Here is a 23,382-nt window from a genome sequence, read left to right as displayed (position 1 = left end):
AGTTTATACTAAACTTGTCATTTCAGAGGGTCAGAAACGTAGTTCGAAGCCTAACTGGGCTGAAATAGGCTACATGAAGGGCATTCAAAAAACATAGTTTGAAGCCTAACCCTAAACTAGGGTTACGTGAAGGGCATTCACAGAAAAACAAAACATGATTTTAAAATCTGTTCGTTAAAACACCTGTTTCTAGGCTAGAATGGGGAAAGAAATGCCAGCGGTGAGTCTTTGGAAACGGACACTGAAGTCGCACGTCGTATGAATGCGAGTGTTAGTGTCGGATGGAAATTAGCCTGCATGACTTTAAATGCTACGTTGACGGGAGTAGCCGGATCCATGTTAGTAATAACAAGCATCAACCGGCTACATATTGCTAAACAGACAGTTTGTGCAAAGAAATGTTAGGCTGAATTCTTTCCTGGTTCTGTAATTAGCTTTCTGCATGCAGGCTCTGAGACATCCTACTTGCCGTGGACTGGAAGACAAAGGGGAAAAGTGCCAGGTTGACCAGAAAAATGCTTTTTTACTTTTAAGAAAAGAGCCTTCTCTGTAAATAACAGGGGATAAATGCGGGGAGGGGGAGGTTGCCAACATTTCTGCAGATTCACAGACTCTCTCCCTGCGAACGGGGAGCGCAGGGCTGGCGGGGCCAGGAGAAAGGTAGAAAGTTTGGGTTTTTTTCCAAGGTTCCACTACGTGCTGTACTTTTCCCATACGACGTGAGCCCTTTGGTGTTGCACAAAAGGATGGCGTCCCTCCTTTTTCTCCTCCTTCAGTGAAACATGCGGGAGCTTAGCTCACCGTCCTGTGTCTACGGGGAAATACGCTTCGCATCGAAACCACACCTCAAAACAAGTAAATAGAAACTTGCCTCATCTGAGAAGGGGAAAAAAAAAAAAAGAGAAGAGACAATTGCTGCTATCTCTTTTCCTCTCCCCTTCTTCCTTCTCCTCTGAGCTATTTCTCTAACAGCATTTTCACGGCATATGGTGATGTATATTGCAGCACGGAAATTTATTAGCAGCAGGTTTTGAGTACGAGTTGCCTTCGGGACAAAAAATAATAAATTTGAATGACTGCCTTTAAAACCCTTTTGAAGATGAAAGGTAGGAGAGACGGTTATTTTAAAATGCCTACATTAGCAGCGCTTCTTTAAAAGACTATAAATAATACTAAAGCACGAAAGGGGCCTCGGCAGACCGCCGCACTTGTTGAAAACCCTCTTCCACTTGGCTGAGAGCACGGCGCCGGGCGCCCCTGCCCGCACGCCGCCCCTGCCTGCACAGGGCAGCACGCCTGCAGCGACCGGCCCCTCAGCCGGGCACCTCTCCCCGGGGCGCTGGGCCGGCAGCGCAGGGCCGGGGGCAGGCCGGGGGCAGGCCGGCTGCTGGCCGCGCGTTACCGCCCCGCCCGGGACCGGGACCCGGCCACCCAACGCCAACGCCGCCGCAGCCGCCGCCGCCGCCGCGCTCCGCCGGGCTGGGGTCGCCGCGGCGGGGCAGGGCAGGGCAGGGGAGGGCAGGCGCGCCGCGGGGAGGAGCCGTCCGGGCTCCCCGTAGGCAGGGCAGCCCGCAAGGGCCGGCCCCCTTCGCTGGGCTGGGTGGGGTGTAGGGGGGGCCGGGGGTGGAGTAGGGTGAAATAGAGGCGGGCGTGTGTCACCGGGTAGATACCCGCGGCCAGGTACAGGCGGAGGCACTGACGACACCGGGAGTGGATGCGCTGTCGGGCTGGGGCTCCTGGGGAGTGAGCGCACGAGAAGCCACCGCCCGCCCGCCCGGAGCCGCCCGCGGGCCAGTCCCCCTGCGCCGGGGTGGGCAGCCCGTCCGCGCCGCACCCGCTGCCGCCGCCAGCCTGCCTCATGGCCACCAGGGTGCTGACCATGAGCGCCCGCCTGGGTCCCGTGCAGCAGCCCGAGGAGCCGGTGTTCGCGCAGCTCAAGCCCGTGCTGGGGGCCAGGGAGGCAGCGATCTTCCCCGGGGAGGACCTGAAGCAGCAGCAGCAGCCGCCGCCTCAGCAGCAGCAGCAGCACCCGGGGGGCGGCGGCGGGGGCGGCGGCGCGACCCTGCCGACGGAGGAGATGGTCCAGGTAGGCAGCGGCCACCCCCCTCACACCCAACCGGCCACGGCCCCTCTCCTGCGGCGGGGCCGCCCGCGCGGGGAGCGGCCGCTGAGGAGCGGGCGGGCGGGACTGGGTGGGGCCGGGCTGCGGGGCGAGGGCAGCGGACCCGGAGGTGCGGGGCTGAGGCGGCGGCAGTGCGTGTGTGTGAGGGGGAGCGGACCCTAACCTCGCCGCCCAGCCCGCCTGTGCGGAGGGCCGCGGAGCGGGAAGGGTGCCGGGGCTCCCGCCTTCCCGCCGGCGGAGCGCGCTGAGGCGGCCCGGGGCGCGGCTGAGGCGGCCGGGGCCGAGGCGGGGCGCGGGCTCTGGCAGCGGCTGACGGGCCGTCCCGGGGCGGGGGGGGGGGGGAGCAGGGCTGCCCCCGCGGGTGTGTTGAAAGCTACAGCTGCTGCCTTTGCACTTGCCCGGCGGCAGAATTAGAGCGGCCGCCTGTCCTCCTCGCCCACGCAGGGAGTCATGTTCGGCGCGGGGGGGGGGGGGGGGGGGGGAGACACGACACACCGGGCGAGGGGGGACTTCCCGGGACTTTCTGCCTGTCCCAGGAGAATGTTTAGGAGCGGATCCACACGCAAACAGCTGGAGGAGCTAAAAGCGGGAGGCGCCGACCGCAGCCGGGCTTCAGCCCGTGGACGGTGTTCGCTTGAGAGGCGGCTCCCAGCGCCCGGTGGGCCGCGGCGGGCACCCCTGTGGGGCATCGGCCTCCCCCTGTGCGGGGGCTGCCCGCGGCCCCAGCCCCCGGGGTCGGTGGGACGGGGGGCCCCGGGGAGCCCCCGGTGCCGAGCAGCGGTCTGTCGAGCGCTGCGTTTCGGTGGTGTCTTCCCCAACGAGTAAATAACTCCCGTCTTCAAAGCGAGCTGCCCTCGGCTCGTAAACAAGAGCTGGAAAAAGTAGCCTGGCATGTCGGGGCAGATCCAGATCAAAGGGACGGGAAGGCGGCTCTGTTTGTTTGTGGTGTTTACCGGGGGTCTTTGAAGAAAGGTCCTAAAATCCACTTTCGGGCAGAGTTGCTGTTTGTCAGCTGCTTTCTCTTGCGGGGTGCTAAATGGGTCTGGTATGAGCGCAGCCTTGACAGGGCAGGGGGGAATGTAGCGTTTGCCCACTGGAGAGTGCGTGATAAATGTTTTGCCGATGACTGTACCAGTAATGTATCGGGCTCCAGCCACCCACGGATTCCCTCGCACCACTACGCGAAGAGAATGATTTCCCAGTAATTAAAGAGCTCTCCTAGGACCGAGGCATGGATAGGGACATGTTTATCATGCTATTACTCAATTATACGCTGCATAGATTTTTTTTCTTTTTTTTTTTTTTTTAAGTGTAGTCCTGGAGACCCTTTACATAAAGAGCACTCTGATGCAGTCAACCTATCTTCTTTTTTTTCGATATTATTTATAACTTTACACTTTGGTGTCCTATTTCTTATCAAATACCTTTCTTTTAAGGGTGAAAAATCCTGGAAGTATAAAATATATATATATATAAACATTATTTGAAGTGTTAGCATTCAAATAGCCCGCTGAGGATGTGGCTTTTAAAGTTAGCATTTCAAAGAGAAGCGGGCGAAAGAGATAGGCAGTCACCCTGCTCGAGCAGTGAATTCCAGAGCAGGAGATCTGCAGATTAGGCACAGCGCCTGTCATTTCTGCGCCTCGCGCTGTCTTGTAGGCATAAAAGATGAAAAGTTTGTCGTATGCTGAAACATCAGATCGATCTTAATGCTTGCTCTGCGTGAATGACTTGTGCCATAACTTTATCTCCTTGTCCTTGATGATGTTGATTATCATGACGATTATAAAAGACAGGTTTTCATTAGCGTGAATGTTTATAACTTCCTCCGTAGGTAGCTTGCAGCTGGCTGAACAGTATTGCCTTTTATTTGCAAAGCCTCACGCAACTTGCATGCCATCATCTTCCTTAGTTGGTAACAAATCATGTGGATTATGGTCTGTTTTGTTTCTGTAGACAAGATGTGAAATGGAGAAATACCTGGCGCCTCAGCTCCCGCCCGTTCCCGTCATCCCTGAACATAAGAAATACAGAAGAGACAGTGCCTCGGTTGTAGACCAGTTTTTCACTGACAGCGAAGGGTTGCCTTACAGCATCAACATGAACGTCTTCCTCCCCGACATTAGCCACCTGAGAACTGGCCTGTACAAATCTCAGCGACCCTGTGTAACTCACATCAAGACAGAGCCGGTCACCATCTTCAGTCACCAGAGTGAAACTACTGCCCCTGCCCCCACTCAGGCCCTCCCCGAGTTTACCAGCATCTTCAGCTCCCACCAAACTCCTGATGTGAACAACATTTTCATCAAGCAGGAGCTTCCTACTCCAGATGTCCACCTTTCTGTCACACCCCAGCAAGGCCAGTTATATCAGCTCTTGAGCTCACCGGATTTAGACATGCCCAACACTACTACTCAGGCAGCCGTCATGGACTCCCTTAACAACGTCTCCATGCCGTCAGCCATGGCGGGCCTTAACACGCTCTCCTCGGCTGTTCCACAGACTTCGATGAAACAATTCCAGGGCATCCCCCCCTGCACCTACACTATGCCAAACCAGTTTCTGCAGCAGCAGGCCACTTACTTTCCTCCTTCGCCCCCAAGCTCAGAGCCTGGAAGTCCAGATAGACAAGCAGAGATGCTACAGAATTTAACTCCTCCTCCGTCGTACGCTGCAACTATAGCTTCCAAGCTGGCAATTCACAATCCAAATTTACCAGCGACTCTGCCCATAACCCCCCAGAACATCCAACCAGTCAGATACAACAGGAGAAGTAACCCAGATTTGGAGAAAAGACGTATTCACTACTGTGACTATCCCGGTAAGCAATCTGTGCCAGAAAATCCTGGCTCTTACAATAAAAAAAAGTGTGAATAATGGTGGATGAGGTATAAGTGGTTTTCTTTAGCTGTAGTCTATGCCTAGGGAGAACAAAATAATTTCTTGTTAATGGCTAATTTCTCTTCTTATTGTCTTATTTTGTGTGGCACACTTAAACATTCTTTAAATAACCTATACCCTTTTCTTCTTGTCATTTGTTACTCTCTTAAATGCCTGAGCTCATTTTACCATGTTACAAAACTTGTATTCCATAGGAAAAAAAAAATAAAAAAATGATGGCCCTCTCTAATTGAAGTCAGTGTGACTGCGCAGCTCCTGCTCTACTTTTACAATACCCATGATGGAGCAGAGGCTCAGTTTGTCCAATGCAATATGGCTCAGTTTGAATCTGCTGGTGCTGAAAGAATCATTTCAGCTCCCGGTAGCTGAGGCCACGGCTGTGTCTTCTCTGTTACGAACAGGGAATTCAGCTGCCCACATAAATCCATTAAAGCTACCTCTGAAAGCTGTCCACAGATGGATTCCCTTCCAGCTTCTCTTTCTCCTATGCTGAAGGGGAAGAGGGACTTGACTGTAAATTGTGCATCCACGTAGTACGTGATCCCAGATACAAGATGCTCACACCCATTTGAGTACGGAGAGAAATTGCTGCTCGTGGTTGATCTCCCCCTTTACCAACATAACTCTTTCTCTTTGGTGTGCCATATGGTAAATGCTTAGTGGAAGAGTTCTGCTCAGCCCTGGGTGATGATGACACTGAGTCTGGCTTGAACTAATCCTCTAGGAAATTTTTAAAAAATAAAGTCCCCCTTTGAGTTGAAAATTTATGTAGCAGGTGTTGCTGTGTGTAGCTTGTAGCAGCTATTGGTCTATACTACATTAAAAAGTATTAAGTCTACCAGAAACATCAACACAACATTTCTCGCTTTTCTATGCAAAGCAACATATCCCTAGGAGCTTTCTATATCAAATTATACTTCTAAATGATGATGGTGCCAGAAGGTAGTAAACCTAAATGTTTCCAGATAGTACCTTAGCAGTGAATGAGGAAGTTTAAATGTAACATGGAGTGTTCCTGTTCTCCCTACTGAAATGCCTCCCTGCTTTTTTGTTTTGTTTTAGGCTGCACGAAAGTTTATACAAAGTCTTCTCACTTAAAAGCGCACCTGAGAACTCACACGGGTATGTATTCAATCTCTCACTGTCTCTTGTTCATTCATGGCTTACACATTTTCCGAGAAAGCAAGCATATTTGATCTGCCATCTTCCCTGTTTTCTGTAAAGTGGCGTGGGTTCAGGCTGGCAGTTCAGTTAAGAAAAATCTAAGGTTCAGTCAATGAGAAGGAAAATTGCTTTTATTCTTAATGCAGTTTTGTTAAATCTTTCACAATACAGAACTCAAAATAGTTCAGAATAAATCTGATGGGAATTTTCCTTTTCAATCTAAAATGTCATAAAGTGTTTGGTTTTTTTTTAAAAAAGGACTTTTTGCCCTTAAATAATGAATTAAGCATAGTAAATGTGTTATAGTTTTCAAGATTTATCTAAGTAAATAGAATTTTATGATTTGGGCTTTCTCTTTGACCTGTTAGAATTATTTAATCTTAGAATTTTTCAGAAACATCATGGAAACTCCCAAGATACTGCCATTTGCTTCGTCCTTAGCATTAAGTGTGCATTTATTTTTTTTTTTTAAGACAGGTGGTTCTATATATTTATTTTTTCAAAAAAAGACATAATTTCAATTTTTTTTTTTTTGTGGGTGAAAGACATTAAAATGGAGGAAGTGAAAAGTGTCAGTGTGTCACACCTTGTTTTTTTTACCTCGATCAAATTCTGCCTGCAGCTACAGGCGCAGTCCCGGTTCGTGGGCCTGCGTGGAGCGGAGCTGGGGACACAGCGTTGCTTGCGCGTGGGCGCAGGAGCCACGCACACAGAGGACAGCGGTTGGGTAGTGGAACCACCCTTGGTGCTCTTCCTAAACGTTCACCTGCTGAGGCAGGGGGAAGGAGGAGAGGGGGAGACAGGGAGAAAAGCATAAGTCACCAAAAGCACACCTGAAACTATTTAAGACAGTTATTTGCTGGGATCTTGGTACAGAACTGGTCATGCTAAATCACTGAAAAGCACATGACTGATTTTGTAAAGAAACAAAATGAGAGGGCTGCAGCTTCTGGTTTTAAAACCGAGTATGAACCCCAGCTTTTTTATTCATGGACCTCAATTTAAAGCAAAAGAGGAGTCACAGTTCAAGCAACTAGCTTATTGAAGCAGGCTGTCAGCTCTACGGCTGTGCTGTTCAAGTCATGGGGTTTCACCTAAGTTTAAACCAAAAGTCAAACAAAACTTAGCATGAGCTATGATCTAACAAAATGTTTCACTATCTCTATGGAAACAAGGCCTTCTATTCTGCAGCTATTTTGAATGGATCGTTGTATTATCGTAAATAAATTGATATCTCCAGGCTATTTACTATGGAAATTTTGTTTTGATAAATGAAAGAGTTATCTGTGTTGCCATCACAGTAAAAAATTAAAAGCAACTGTACAAAGATTATTGCTTTACATTAGTAATAGACTAAACAGGAACACTGTTAAAAATATTTTTGATACATATAATCACTCATTACCAGTAAGCTTAGTAAGAAAGAAATATTTTCATGAGGCTATAAACATGAATAATGTCAGATAGTATAATCCTGTTGCTCTTTAATGAATAATCTGTAAATTTAAGAGTGTGCGATTTCCACTTACGTACTTTAGCCAGCAACTAAATACCAGTTTTAAATATCTCGCTTGCTATTATACAATAACTAGGAAGAGAGATAAAAGAGATAAAAAGCTTTAGTCTAAAAATGAACATTACATAGTCATCATTTGAAACATACACTTTTTCCTTTTTTAGATCAGTTTATATCTTTTTTGTACCTTGAGTGGTAATGATTTTAGGATTTGTAAAGTTAATATTTGTGCACACAGAAATACATACCACGTTGCTAATATATATTGCTTAGGGTCATTAGTGTTTATTGCTGCCTTCACTTTTTTACCTATAGATATTTGACCTTAGAAATGTGGATAAATGTGCAAAGGTCAGAGAAGCTGATGTATTCATGGAAACAGGAATGTTGTTTTAGATAAAAATCTAGTGAACTTAAGCAGGTCTGTAATACAAAGGGTCTTCTGGGGAGGTGAATGAAGGGATAAACTGTCTAAAGCGTGCATTACATGCAAGAATGTGAGTCTCTATGCTGTTACCTGCATTATTTCAGAGTTTGGATTAGTTTAACTCTCTTGAATATTCACTTAATACTTGAAGATTTCCAGCACTGATTATGATCTCTACCTTAACATAGGGTTGAAATGTGTATTACCCAGTACCGTAAATCGATTTACTGAATGTTAAGGTAAATGGGTGCAAAGGCAGGGAAACCTGTGAAGTTGCACAGCTCCCCCCGGAGTGCAAGGGAATCTTGCTATTGATCTCCAAGGAGAAGGGCTCGATGCCGAGGGCTAAATTTGGGTGTGTGCCTCTGTGCGCCCCATCCCCCAGAACTATGAATTCATACAGCTCTATTGAGCTTTGATATTTTTTTTTTTTTTTTTTTTTTTTTTTTTATATAAAGGACTCTTGTGAAGCTTTTCCCTTCAAAGTCTAAAGCAAGTGTCACGTAATCCATTTTAATAAAATTGTATGTGATATTCTTTCAAATCCCTTCAGGGATAGCAGACCTGTTTATCTGGCTAAACCCGTTCTTTAGTAATCATGGACCACTGAAGTTGTTTTCTCCTTATTCTTAGTTTCTTAACAATACCTTTTAAAATTGGCTGCAGTCTCTCTCATCCCAACCAGTCCCCGCCCTTCTCAGCAATCTGTCATCTTAAAATAAAAGAGCCTCCAGCAAAGTTTGTCTGCCATTAAAAGTCAAGACAGACCTTATGGTTTTCCTTTTGTATTGGAAAATCTCAGCCTTTTCACAGTATTTATTTAGTAGCCTTTCTCTTCTGAAAGGTTTTCACTGGGTTTAGTAGTTGTTTTTCAGAACAAACTTAAGGGAAATGTTGTCTCTTGATAGGTGGAATGTAGGCTGTAGTCTTTTTTCCAATTCAGATGTGAACACACTGTCAGACTTTATAAATTACATTTAAATAAAACTATAGCAAATGGGCAAGAGGAAAATCTCTTACATTTTTCTTCTTAGGTGTTCCCGAGGTATTTATCTTACACCAAGTCAGGTGGTATAAGCTGGAATAGTTACTCTGATTTAATGTAATTACACTGGACTTTTGCTGTTGATTAGAAATCCAGTATTCACGTAAAGAGATAAGCAAGGTTAAGGTATTTGTACCAGTCGCTGAAGCAGGCACCTGGTTTTCTTTCTGTAGGTAATGCTTCAGCATTTGTAAATCATGAAGTAAATTTTAGTTGTTGATAAACTGGTAACTCCAAAAATTAACATGAACAGAAATTCGAATGCTGCAAAGATACAGGACATTTTGTATCCATCTCCGTGAAGTTCTGGACCCGGTGTCTGGTACATTTTAATACCTTAAAACACTTCATTGTGGTATCTTAACTCGATATTAGTTATTCCTGAAACAGGTAAAATAGTATTCAGTATGCTAAAGTACTGTTGGAACATCTCTCAAAACAGATTGGATTTTTTGACCTTTTGAAGCAGGCATTATCGTTTAAAATAATTTTACCTGTTAGTCATGGAACAAGTTTCATTTCATAACCAGAATTGTGCAACTGCAGTATATAATGGGAGAAGGGGTTATGCATTTATTGCGGGCTCTCTGGCAGTAAAACCACCTTAAGGCTCTGGCATAACAGCTATGTGTCCAACTTGAAAAACGTGCCAGACGTCAGCAAAAAGCAGTTAGTTTTGTGTTGTAGATAAACCTCCTTCGGTTCCTTTTCTGGCATCCAAGTATATACATATATCTCAAGTGATCCTTTAGAAACAGCGGTCCTATAACTTGGGCTGTTAGATTTCTTTATATATTAAAAATTTGGACTGTGGAAGTTGAGCCATTGATATGCAGGCACCTGGCATACCCTACCTGTAACACTGGGGAAGAACTGCTGGCTCCAGGATGGTTTTATTTACTATTATTTCTGTGGACAGCTGCACACTTCAGAATTGTGTATGGTTTTAAGAGGAAAATCTGTCATTGTTTTGAACACATCAAGGCACGCACATTGAGGACATTTTCCAGCTGCATGTTGGTTTTCCATATACAGAGTCTTTGTACAGGCATGTTCTCTGGTCACATGGTGGGCTTGCCATTAATAGTTTCTAGCATTAACTGCAGAACTATTTCATCTCTATCTATAGATCTAGTTTGTATTTGGTGATGGGAAGTGGAAGCCGAGATAACTCGAGAGAAATGGCATTTCTCTAAATGAGATGCACTCAAAATACTTCCACTGTGCCTAGCTATTTCAAATGTTTATATAGGCATGGGACATCTGCTGACTGGTGCGGTTCCTCAAGGTGTTAAACGTTTTATTTTAATTTAGATCTCTGCCTCAGTAGATCCAGAATTAGGCACTGATGGTACATCAGGATTGGAACCGGTTGAGTGCAATAGGCCTCAGCAGTCCGTAGGACTTGGTGCTCCGAGTTTACCGTAGGCGTATACAGTTGCTTGTTAAAGATGATACCATACCGAATCACCTGGGAATTCAGGATGCCCGTTATTCAGAATGAAAGATGAGTTGTAGTTGGACTTCTACTGGGGAAAAAAAAAGCACCTTGCAAAAATATGTATTGACTCAAATCACCCCGAGACTGAGGTGAGGGATTTCGCTCATGGTGTACAGGTGGGGAGCAGAGGCCCTGGAAGAGTCTGTCTTGCTAATGGTTGCAGCGTTCTATGTATGTAGCAAAACTCATGCTGGAAAAATCTTTGCATCATGAAAGTAGCTATTAAGCAACATTTCTGTGCAGATTCTGCTGCTTTAACCTGCTACACGAGTCAGTTGCACAGATAATACTTTAAGGAGGTGTCAGTAAATGCCATCATTGATAGAGACAATAAGGTAAAATGGAGGAGAGTTTAATAAAACTGTTGACAAAGTGTATTAAAGTGCAGTGTTGCTAGACACTGTTGGAGAATACATTGGTATCTTTTATTTATGAATTCTGCTAAATCCATTAGTTGCCTGTATGAGAAGTGGAAGTACATTATTTTCCTGTGCAAACCGCAGTTTAAGGGAAAATAATGCATTTTTTTTCAAACACTTTGTGAACACTTGCAGACCTTGGGATTAATTGATCCAGTTCTTTATCCGTAGTCATAACCTAAATGAGACATGTTTGAATGTGTTGCTTAAAAGAAGGTGAAATCTTAGCAACATAAACTTAAATTTTAATTAAATATTTCTGATCATTCACATCTGCGTCCAGCGCACAATTTTTATGAAGCAGGAATTAAATTCCAAGGTGTCAGGTGAGGGGTACTCCTGTTAGAAAATATTAGGGTTTTCTTTTCAGTATCTAAAGTCTTTCTGATTAAAAGCCTAGAAAGTCCTCTAAGCATAAAAGCTTAAAAAACCCTGTTGTTTCTGTCGATTGCTCCCTGAGAGGATTAAACTTCAGTTCCAGGATATTTGATTCCTGATAAGGAAACTATTGACCTAAGAGACCGGCTTTAAATATAGTTCATTTTGAGACCGCCCTACATAGGCTAATATAGTCCCAAGATTCACAGCAATTGCCAGTGATTAAAACTTTCCATTATTTGATTAGACATTCCTTATTGTAATTAATTTCTCAGCTTGACTGGGACGATTGACTCCTGGTTTCAGGGTAGTGTGTTGTTTGTTTGTTAGATGACCTGCACCTCTCACTGGTGAAAGATTAGAAACATTTAAGTAATGTCCTAGTTTAGTCTGAGTATCTTGGTAGCAGCATTCCTGTCCTGTCAGGCTGCATTATTTATATTCAGTGATCTCTAACAACTCTGATTAAGGACATATTAAAACCTTTTATTTTGGCAAGTATACAGTGCTTCACTTTGAGTTAAAGTCGCTTTAATGTATTCCTTTCAATTATTTTTTTTTTGTGTGTGTGTGTGCGTACAGTAGATGGAAATCTGGAAGTCTACAATACGTGTTTAATAAATTCCATTTAAGAGCACCTCTTATCTGACTGTACAAGAGCCAGCGTTATTGGTGTGAGAGCTAAAGAGCTGTTCTTGCACCACAGGCATAGGTGAGGAAATGTGTTCTTCAGTACAGGACACAGCCATGCACCCCAGATGGCGTGGATTTCTTATAAACCTACTTTAAAAAAAAAAAAATTCCTTTCCTTTTTGTTTGCATATCTCCTTGAAGAGAGACCACCTCTGTTAAGACAGAATGTTATACCAGAAAGAAAATAAACCATTGCACAGGCCAGTCAAGATGCCCCAGTAATCCTTGAACTGTGTAAGACAACACTTAGCAAAATAAGAGTGCTTCAAGCAGTGGTGGGAGCTCTGAGAAAAAAATGCCTTCTGCGCCTCTGTAGTCAGAAAGCAAATGATGTACAACTCTTTTGATCGTCCTCTTTGCTTACCAGTTAGTTATCTTTTTTCCTGTTGTTATGTATTTGCTAGAGAGAGGTCAAATACTGCTTTATCAGTGATTGGACTTTTGAAGTACAACAGCTCCCTGTTACAGGGTTCCTTAAAATACTGTTCCATTTTGAAGTAGTACTTAATGGTCACCTTCTAGTCATTACTATAGTAGGCAGAGGCTTTATCACATTTAAAAATGTGCAGCTTATGTTATGCATTCATATCACTGGTGGGCTGGATGTTTCATGACTAAATTTATTTTGTCACTCACAAAATTAGCTGGACGTACCTTGCATGCTGTCAGCCCTCTGATCTATCTCCGTCTTGGACAACCAAGAATCTCAGTCCACTAAGGAGCTTTTAAACATTTGAGGGATTTTTTTTTTAATGTTGAAATTTCAATTTTCTGCTCTTTCTCTAAAATAATCAACCCAAAAAACCCCACCTGTCTTAAAGGGCAAAACCCAACCAAGAAGCTGCTTTTAACCACAACTACAGCATTTAGTCAATGGCAGAAGGAAGATCTAATTTTATGTAAACGTTGGGAGCTAAAACCTCATTCTTTTGAATGAGTGCAGGCATACACCCAGGCAACTACTTTCGGTTCCAGTCAGCCTGGAAGAGACCATAGTTAAAAACAGTGATGCTGTGAACTAGAGGAAAGCAATTTCAGACAAACTAAAACAGAGCAAAACCATTTCATTTCTTCTTATTTTTTCTAAAAATTTGAGGCTCTAGCATTGTCAGGGAACTAAGACAACTGATGTTCAGATGTGAAAAATTTGAAAACAAATGCACCAGAAAACTTTGAGAGAACATAAATCTTTATAAGAACCTGTTTTAAAACTGGACATATTACAGGTTATGTACATAACTGGTACAATTATGGTGCAGAAACTTCTGCTTTGCTTACCACCTTATCACACCTAGTTGAAAATTTTTAAGGCCGAACACTTGCTACTAGAAATAATTCCATAATAAATGTAAGTAATATTAAGAGGATGGAAAGAATGGTGTGTGTAGGGTATCTTTCGACTTTTATACCCTCATGATCTGTAATTGTGTTGTCCTTTTGGAGTCTTTGAGAATGATGCTGCCTTTTCTTCCTCAAGGAAGCTCCAAACTCACCACTCTGGCAGAAATTTCTGATAGGAAATAAGAGAAGTTGCAGGTGTTGGCTGGTGTAATACCTGTATTTGGATTTCTGCATACCAACAGAGTTACCTAACTTTAGGTTTGAAAATCCGGCACTTGCTGTTTGCAGCTTTATATTTAAAGAAAGCCATCCTAGCAGATGATAGGATGAATTGCAGAAATAAAGTCACACAACTCTTTGGTCAAATAAAGAAGCTTATTTTCTTGATAATGGGGAAATTCGTCACTAATGGAGGTTTTCAGTGACTCGTTTTTTCCAAACAGAATTTTAAACAAAAACATTTTCTTGAACAGAGGCTGCGTGTTGAAGAAAGAGTGTGTCTTAAAGATGACCGTCACCCCCCCGCTGGTGGCACTGTACCTTACCCAAATGAGCATGGCCACGACAGTCACTGCCAGGGGCTAGAAGTAATGTTAGGAAAGCAGTAGGTGCATTTTGACATGACTAAGTCCCAAGAAGATAAGGGAAGAGAGCCAACACGGTGTGCCTCACTGATCCAAACCATTCTCTTGCGGTATCGGCCAGGATCTCAAACCTTGGGGTCTACTTTGGGATAGTTTATCTGTTGAAGTGGCTGGTTAGGTTAACACGTTATATATGGATATCCAGACATCTTTTTGACATCCTTGCAATCTCACAGCATTTTAAATTACTTTTTTTTTAACAGACAGACACATTGCAAGCAAAATAGTCTCCTTTCAGGTTAAACTCCCTTATCTCTTGCTAGGTGCTTTCTGTAAAAGAGCTTCCAAACTAAACATTAGGGCTTAAAATTTCTGTGCTCAAGTACAAGTCTGTTTCCACAAATGTTTGTGTTGTTTTTTTTTAAACTGGAGAATGGATACATATTAGCAGCTCAAGAACTTAAAAATATATTTTGTGATGTATAAGCCTAGCAAAATATTTTAAATCAGTGATACTGGAAGGAGGTTATGCAGAAATCCAATTAAACTTATGAAATCCCTATCCTGTTGAAGTATAATTTAAAGGAAAGCAGTTCTGTTTCCCAGAAGTGCTGTGTATAATATTTCTGGCTTGGGAAGAAAGGGTTGGAGTGTGCTATTTGGCTGGAAATCGGTACCAGCTTCCTCCATGGTGTTTTAGTTGAACAGTGTTGACATTCTAACAAATCCCGTGGAAGCTCCCCTGAAGTGGAGGAGTTAGCTGTTTTCTTGCTTTTACAGTGAAATATCTGTTTGATACCGCGATCGTGTTCCAGTAACTGAGCCGTATTGCCTTCGTATTTGATGACCAGTGGCATTCTTGGTTTAACACCCTATAGAAGCCCTAAATTGCTGGAGGAAAACCAAATATTTCTGAAACTTTACAGCTACTGTATTTCACACAATCATTAAAGTAAACAAATCTTACATTACTATGTGGCCAATGAAAACAGTGGATAAAGGGTTCAGTGTCCCTTGTTGTGTATACCTGCTTTTTTTAAAAATAAATCTTCAACCCCGGATTTCTCAGCGCTTTAAAGTCAGCATAGCAAAGAAGTAGGATCACTTCAGAAAATATGTAACATGAGGCTCTTTCTCCCTTGCTGCAGGAACTTAAACCAAATTCTTATTTCTGCTAAATGACAAAAAGCATGTGTATAGGTCGAGAGAGAAAATACTACCAGCTAGTGGTTCTTCTGCTTTCTTTAAAGGAGTGAAAATAATCTCCACCTTCTTTCTCTTGCCCCCCTTCTTCCTTGCCCACAAGGAAAACATTTGAAATTGATTCAGTTCTTAAATAGAACTTTCCAACGGAAACTAGCATTACAAACATAGATATTCAGTATTTTACCCCTAGGATTTATTCAAAATAATCTGGGCCTCTATATTGGCGCTAAAAATACATTTTCCAGTTCTCACTGTTGGCCAAAGCAGGGGTTAAAAGCAGCGTTCTGGCTTTAATTTCCAGTACATAAAAGTAACACTGTTAAAACAATCTGTGTAAGGCACCAGGCTCGTTCCCCTCCGCGCATCCCCTGAGCTGCTCAGTTTAGCTCAGAAGTCGGCCGGCAAGGAGGAGCGATGCTGTTCGGCATGGCACTGCCTAGCTTTTCCCCTGAGCAACGCTGTTGCCCGGGAGGATTCGTGGCTGTGGCAGGTGGTGAAGTGACCATGACAGTGGGGTAAGTTTCTAGGTAGTATCTCCAGGAAGTTGGATCCCCTGGAGTTTGATGGGGGTCTTAGCCATTGGATTCAGCCTTGACTTGGAAGCTGTGGCACTCAGCAAGGCACAGGGTTCACCACTGCCCCCACTGCTGGCAGTTCGTATGCCAGGAGCCGCCTTATCACCTGCTGGTGCTGCTTACTGGTTAGAAAAAGTTTTAATCAGGAACAGGAGTTCTGTTTGGACTATGACAGGGTCAGGTACTGCCAACATGGGACAACTTTGAGACTGCTTTTTTAGTATGGTGTAGTTTGATGCTCGGTGAAGTTGCACATACTTCATACCCCCTTGATGCCAGGCTTGGAAACTGTGATTTTAATCTCCTCGGCCTCATTCTGGTCTGGTCGGGATATTCCTAGGCTTTTGTTCAGCAAGTGCTATTTCCCCAGCCTCTTTACCATTTCTGTCATTCCCCATGTAATTCTGCAAAGTGGATAAGCAAGTATTTGGAGTATACAGAGACCTGACCATATATATGCTCTAACTGGGCAGTTAGAGTGGGAGGATCACAAGATTGGGAGTTTAGCATCAAGTATAATATGACAGTTTTAAATGAAGGTATTTAAAGAAGAGTTTGAAGCTAATATGGGGGAAGAGTGGAAAGAAAGGGAAAAAAAAGAAATACACTGGCTTTACATTAAGGTGCTTTGAATGCAGTAGTAATGCTTTTGTGCAACCTTCATGCGTGCACATGCGTTTTAACACAAAGTATTCATGGAAGATCTCCCTGGTGCTATGCCTATGGATCAGCAACACAGTCTTTTACAGACTGCTTTAATAACCCAGCTCAAATACATTAAAGGTGATGTATATACGGCAAAAGATCCGTCGCTGAATAGAGACCTTTCCTGTCATTCTGCCATGAAGACCAAATGTGTTATCTCAACTGGCTTCTTGGATGTTAGAAAAGGTTTACGCACTACGTTTGAACGAAGTCTGTATTTTAATCTATAGTTATGTTACATGAAGCAAAAAAGAGTCTTATATAGTAGATTATTCCAGTCTTCAATCAGCATCAAGCAGAGTAAATTCAGCTGTGAGGGAAATTTGTAATAATTTGTGATCTGATTTGCCATCCACCAAATAATTTTGAACTCTGTGAGAGGTGATGCCAGGCTCTAAGTTTGTTTTTCTTAAGGGATGATATGTTTCCACTGTGATTTCAATAAATCCTGGTCACCGTTGATGCAAAGAGATGGTTGTTTGGTTGGGTCGTTCATTTTCTTTGTAGAGGTCTGGTTCTGGTTGTGACTGTGCTGCCAACATGAAGTCACGTCCCCGTTGTGCACAAAGGGCTGATTCTGCTCTTATTAGTAGACAGAAAGTTACTAGTTAGTTGATCAGAAGAAGCAGTAGAAACTTCCAGACAAAACCAGTTTCATAATTTCATCTGAATGATAAATTAGCATCTCTGAAGTAATGTTTTGGTGTTTCTCAAATGGTGTTCTCTGCATAACTGGCACAGAACAAACAGTCTGATTGCAGGATACTAGCTTCTGTCCTCCTTCCGTGTGCTCATGTGATAGTAAACCAGGGAAAAGTACGAGTCACTCCACAGTGCTGTAGGATTGAGACTGTGAGGGGAAAGGTCTGAGACCAATGGAGAGGGAGAAGATGTTAGATGTGTTGGAAACGACTTTTTGGAAAGCTCAGCCTTGGTCTGATTCTGCTCCAGATGAAGCTACTGTCGAGTGCTTTGATAAACTCCGTTTTCTTTCTTTTTGCCAAACGGGTCAAGTTAATATAAAGGATATAGATAGCAATCCGGTCTCTCAACTGAAAGGTGTTTTTGTCAACCAACGTCAACCAATAGCCTATAAATAGGTAATCTTAGCCTCTTTATTTATATGAAGCTTGCTTGTATGGTGACATCATGTCCATACCAGCTCCCGAGCAGGTGTATGTACACGCGTAAAGTTCTGGTTTCACACAGAAGTCATCTTGGCTTTGTGGCTTCATGTTTCTCCCATTTCAACAAACAAATCTATAAATTATAGGCATGCTTAAAATACCCCACTTATAGTTCTAAAATGGATGAATGCAAATATTTTGGGTGCTTGGGCCAGTGTATTCAAGACTAGCTGGATTCTTCGAAGTTGTATTCAGAGCTGCTGTAACACAGCGAGTTTTCAGAGACACCGTGCTCCCCCTGCGTCAGTGTAGACTGATGGAGGCAGCAAGCACTTGCCACCTCTAAAATGTGGCCATTGAAGCACCTGATTGTAGACATTCAATTCTGAAAATGAGTGCTTTGATCTTTTAGGTGCTTTCTCCTATATATAGCTAGCCCAAACCAGGATACCGCAAGTTTTTACTGCCCCTGACACTTTAGAAAATACTATCCCCCTTGTGTTTGTAACACACTGTGCCCCTTTCTTCACACATCAGAAGCTCTTGAACAGATCTGCATGCTACAAAGAATCTTTATAGAAATCTTCCTTCCCATTTTAGACCTCTTGAAAAAAGTTTTGTATAACTTAATTTACCTATTTTTAAAAAGTGCAAGTGTAAGTTACAAACTAGGCCGGATTGTCACGTGAGACTGCTTTTTTTCCCTACTCCCTCTCATTTTGAGATGAATGTAAGGGAGCATATTTCGGTCTCGTGCAGTTTTTTTACCTCTGTGCATTTCTGTATTGTAGCAGTCTCCAATTTGTATGTTTGAAAGTTTCTTACATTTTACCGGGGTATTAAATCACAGATAGAAGAGCAAAATTTTCTGGAAAAATGAAGAGGCTTTTAGTTTGAATAGAGCTGTGAATAATGATGAACCATCAGCTCCTGTTTTCTCGTTTCTGTCTTCTTTAAATCGAACAGCAGTGCCATTCACTGTGATACTAGATCAGTTTTCTCCCGCAGAGTGACAGCTGACAGTCTCATTTCCCTGTGCTCTCTTTCAGGTGAGAAACCCTACAAGTGCACGTGGGAAGGCTGCGACTGGAGATTCGCTCGCTCGGATGAATTAACGCGCCACTACAGGAAGCACACAGGGGCAAAGCCCTTTCAGTGCGCTGTCTGCAATCGCAGCTTCTCCCGCTCCGATCACCTGGCTCTCCACATGAAGAGGCATCAGAACTAAAAGCTGGACTTGTCGTTGAGGCTGTTCTGTATCTATGCAATTTCCTATTGACTCTCGACATACAACTAAAATTAGTCTAATTTTTGATTATGGGTTATCCATTTAAAAGAAATCTCAAAAGAAACTGGAAATGTATATTTTGTATATTTATGCAGAAGAAGGGAAGACACTGTATCACAATACCAGAGTGTTCGGTCGGTTATTTGCTCCTATGATGTATATGGCTTTAGTCAGCAGGTTTCATCTCTTTACAAGTATTATGTCTTGACACATTGCAGCTTTATACTTTTTTTTTCCTCCTGCGGCGTTTTGACCAAAGCACTGTCATTATTGTGACAATGTTTAGTAAACAAATTAATGAGAGGCTGCAGATGAATGAACACAGTGGAAAAGCCATGAATTGTAATCTGTCAGGTTTTTTACTGGACATATTTAGTATTTGTGGGGGTTTTTTTAAATGTTAAGTCGTTCTGTGGAGATAAAGTACATCAAAAAAATCAACAGCCATAGAACAAAACATTTTGTTCTGTATGTTGCATGTTTGCTATGACAAAGATTTTGTAAATATGCAAATCAGCTTTTTAGGTTTAATACGAAAGTTTTCTAAGAATCATCTGAAAAAAAGCAGTTGTTTTACATTTGATAACACGGCACATTTACAAAAAAAGTTATTTAAATACCTCTAAAACCAGTACCAACTTAGCTTCATTTTTCTTAAGAGAAGTGAGCTAGGCATTCAGATGTTTTGTATCTGTTAACTCAGACGTTGTGCACTGAATATTCAAAGCAGGATTTTGTTTTCAAATGGCTTAAAAGGGCAAAACACATAGAATAAACCGTAAAGTCAATGTTGGAAGCTTAAATAACGGGGATAGTTACAATGCAAACAGAATGTTAAACCTCTTACTATAAGCTAAACTTAGTATCACTTTAAAAAGAAGGATTTAGGATGCAATTTTCATATACAGACATGCTAAGCTGGTTCAGCACCAGTATGATCTAGTTTCATGTGGACATTGCATGTAATTTACTAGAGGTAAAGGATACAGTAATTTTGTTTAAAATTACAGTGCAGTTTAGTTGATCCACTGTTCAGATTGACACACGCAGGGGAAAATTTACTGCTGACAAAAGTAGCTGAAACTCCACCGAAGTCAATGAAGTGGTGCCCTTTTATGCTAACAATGACTTTGATCCACAGTGTTCAGCCTTGAAATAGTAGATGAAGGGCCAAAGATGAGGTTAGACCGTGTAGGATTTGGCCAGACAACAGGAGAAAACCAAACAAACCTAATAAGTGTCTGGACTTCACAAGCCGTAATATTAAGCTGTCAACCAAAGGCTAGAATAGACAATCAAAATACCAAAAAGGGTCTTGCAGGAAAACCTAGCTTTGTTAAAACTGTTGTTTGTCTTTATTTATTTGTGGTATATGATAAGACTCTTTTTTTTTTTTTTTTAAGACAATTTTACATATACTTGATAAATTATAGTTTTGTTTGTTATAGTTAGAAATGTTGCTCTTAATGTAAATAGTTGACAACCGATGTAAATAATTTTGTAAGGCTTCAAATGTTTATACGTGGAAACACATGCATAAATTGGTTGCTGTTTTGCTTCTTTTGCCTCCCCCCCACCTTATTTTTGTATTGTGGTATTTCCTATTGAAATGACGGAGCAAACAGATGTATAGTTGTAGAATGTTTTGAGAGAGAATGAAATGGTTTATATATAAAGACTCTTTTTTTTTTTTTTGCAAAATAAAACAAAGTGCCTAATTTGTGTGCATGCGTGTGCTCTCTGCAGCTCCTGACAATGAAAGTTCTGTGTTTTTGTGCTAGAATTCGTAGCAAAATTAAGCTAAGAATGTATGTTCTTCATAGCAGGTATTATCTCTTTGGAAAGTACATGGTGCTTCTCCCTCCTGCCCCAATGAAAATACTAAGTGTGAAGGGATAAGTACTTACGGCACTTTTCTGCCATCACAGCTTTAAAGGACAGGAAGGTCCCATGGCAGCGCTATACAATGCCCCCACAAGCAATGTCTCCTTTTCGGTATTTTTCCCTTGGAAGATGGAAGTATGGTCCAATTGAAAAATTCAAGTCGATGTGTATGTTCAGATCCGGGTTACATCTGTCTTCTCGTCCATTCCTCTGAACATAAAGAAAATGGGCGCACTGAGCTTTTTGAAAGAAATTATCTTAAAACTAATAGAAGGTTCAGTTTAAATTTCATTTACTATTCCAGATTATTATCATCCAATTAAATCAACTATCAATTTATTCAGAATTTAATTGTTGTCTTGTAAACTCTGGTTCCTAAATCCTTTCTGTTCTTTCCTTCCAACCTGACTTTGATTTTCCTTTAATTGATTTTTCTCTCTTAATTAGCCTCTTCCACATGTCAACTAATCTCTCCTTTTAAAAAATACCTAGGATAGCATTAACAAAGTCAATGAACTCCTCGTTAATTACTTTGAAAATCTGCCTACGTCTCGCCTAACTCTGCACAACCGCAAACATAAGAGCAATGTTTTGGAGAATAGGGAACGATAACTCCCAGCAGCATTGCTGCGGCGTTACCCTGTTTTGATCCAGCCATTAGAAAAACACCCGAGTTTCTTTGGAGTGTTTGTGCTCGGAGGGGAAGCTGGCAATGACTTGGGTAATCATTCATACGCCGTCACTGCAAAAGAGAGCTGCCAGAGCTTGTTTTCCTGCGCGCGGGGTGAAGCGAGTAACAGCGGTGTTGCGGGGTACAAGCCTCCCTGTTTTGCTCAGCCCGCGTAACTCGCGGCCTACTTTGGGTTGGGCCAGTGGCGGGTTTGGTAGCTCTTTCTAGTCTTTCACAGTCAGTCTTCTCTCATCCTGTGTTTTGTCTCGAGTCTGTAGATGAAGGCAGCGCTTGCTTCTGCGTTTCCCATGCCTTTTCACAATGAAAGCCGGCTGATTGCGTGGTTTCAGCCTTCAACGTTGCCTCATACTTGTTTTAGGTGTTTCTATTGCTCAGCTACCTGATTGCATAAACCAGCTTAATGGCTTCATATTAATCTTGAATGAAAGGCCGTAATTAGGCCCATCTACTTCAGCAGCGTTTAACCTAATATAGAGACAGACACAGCGGACGCATGCACCAGAATACATTTCAAAACCGAAGGTAGAGGAGCTTTCTTCTCTGGCAAGCGCTACATCCACAACGCATGGTATTAATACAGTAGTTCAACAGCATGACGGCTCTCAAAACCTGCAAGATAAAGTAGTGTCCGCGTAGCCCCTGCACGGTTTGTTAAAGCCGCTGGCGCAGAGTCCCCCAAGGTGCTGAGGCCACCCTCAAATTCAGCTCTCCAATTATCCTTCAGCACCTGAATTATCATTCCACAAGAAGAGGGAAACTCCAGTTGTCCAACTGGCTTTTCTGGTGGCCATGTGAACATTGAGTCCTCCTCTTGACTGGGTGCCAAGTTCCTTCCCATGGTTTTCAATGTGAGTTTAGGGCCTGATCCTCCACAGAAGTGCCTCTATGCACATATGGGAACCTCATGGCCCTCATTACATAGGATCCTTGCACAGATCCTTCTTTTAATCTGGTCGGTACGGTGCCACGAGGCTCTGCCGTGCTCTACAACCACAGCAGTGGTGTTGCCGTTGACCTTCATGAAAGAGAGTCCAGCTAAACAACTGGCTATTATCTGAAAGAATGTGGTGAATTACTCATCTGCTGAATAATGCATCCTGGCACTTGGAGTGTACTAGGACAGAGGGAATTTATTGGCCACTGTAGGTAGCAGAAGCAGCCCGATGGGTATGCTTTTAATAAAGCGACTCGCATACTTTGCTTCTGTTTACTTATTCCTCTTCTCCTCCACCACTAACCATTAGGTTGTTGTTGTCATCTGATGTGTTTCTAGCACCCTCACCAATGCTGCTTGTTTGGGATTTGGGATTTGAGCTGACACAGGCTGCTGGAGAAGCCTATGGCAGACCAGGCAGAGTCTGGTCTGTCTACGGCGAACAAAGGCTCGTCTACGGCAAACGAAGAGTGCCGCGGTTCCTGAGATTTCTTTGATGTTGTTATTGTGCTTTTTAAAAATAGTTACTGTTTATATATAAATATGTATGCAAATACATATTGGCACGCATGTGTGCACGCGCATGCTCATTTGCATATTCGGTTCAATTCTGAATCCTGGCAAATACTTTGCTTTTGACGACGTGTCACGGCAGCAAGCTCCACGGGTTAGCTGAGGAGCGGACGGGGGGAGGAGAAAATGGGTGCTCCTGTGCTTCCACACCGAATTTCCAAACTATTGGGGGAATTTAAAGGTCTCTTTTCCCCACTATGTGTACCGTACTGAGGAAGAAATACAACAATGAATTTCTGTTTCTAAGGAGTAGGTTATTTCTTTATTTTGAAGTCTTCTAAATTTGACAGAGAGAGACAGAGAATTGT

General features: G+C 42.9%; 1 protein-coding gene across 1 annotated transcript; it reads left to right on the top strand.

Moving 5' to 3' along the window:
- Window positions 1-1,567: 1,567 nt before the first annotated feature.
- Window positions 1,568-20,711, top strand: KLF5 (KLF transcription factor 5). The gene is made up of 4 exons (XM_075741687.1): window positions 1,568-2,086; window positions 4,079-4,943; window positions 6,086-6,145; window positions 18,754-20,711. The coding sequence occupies exons 1-4, from the start codon at window positions 1,859-1,861 to the stop codon at window positions 18,930-18,932; spliced, it is 1,332 nt and encodes a 443-aa protein (XP_075597802.1). The 5' UTR covers window positions 1,568-1,858; the 3' UTR covers window positions 18,933-20,711.
- The last annotated feature ends 2,671 nt before the right edge of the window (window positions 20,712-23,382 follow it).

This window comes from Balearica regulorum, chromosome 1 (assembly GCF_011004875.1).
Source record: "Balearica regulorum gibbericeps isolate bBalReg1 chromosome 1, bBalReg1.pri, whole genome shotgun sequence".
Classification (NCBI taxonomy): Eukaryota; Metazoa; Chordata; class Aves; order Gruiformes; family Gruidae; genus Balearica; species Balearica regulorum.
The sequence above is the reverse complement of the archived record's forward strand: the minus strand, read 5'-3'. Positions and strand labels throughout refer to the sequence as shown.

Bases quoted from the DNA above. Each gene is read 5' to 3' on its own strand.
- KLF5 (XM_075741687.1), top strand. From the start codon at position 1,859: ATGGCCACCAGGGTGCTGACCATGAGCGCCCGCCTGGGTCCCGTGCAG. The intron at 2,087-4,078 runs GTAGGCAGCGGC...TTGTTTCTGTAG, and splicing joins CGACGGAGGAGATGGTCCAG to ACAAGATGTGAAATGGAGAA. The intron at 6,146-18,753 runs GTATGTATTCAA...GCTCTCTTTCAG, and splicing joins GCACCTGAGAACTCACACGG to GTGAGAAACCCTACAAGTGC.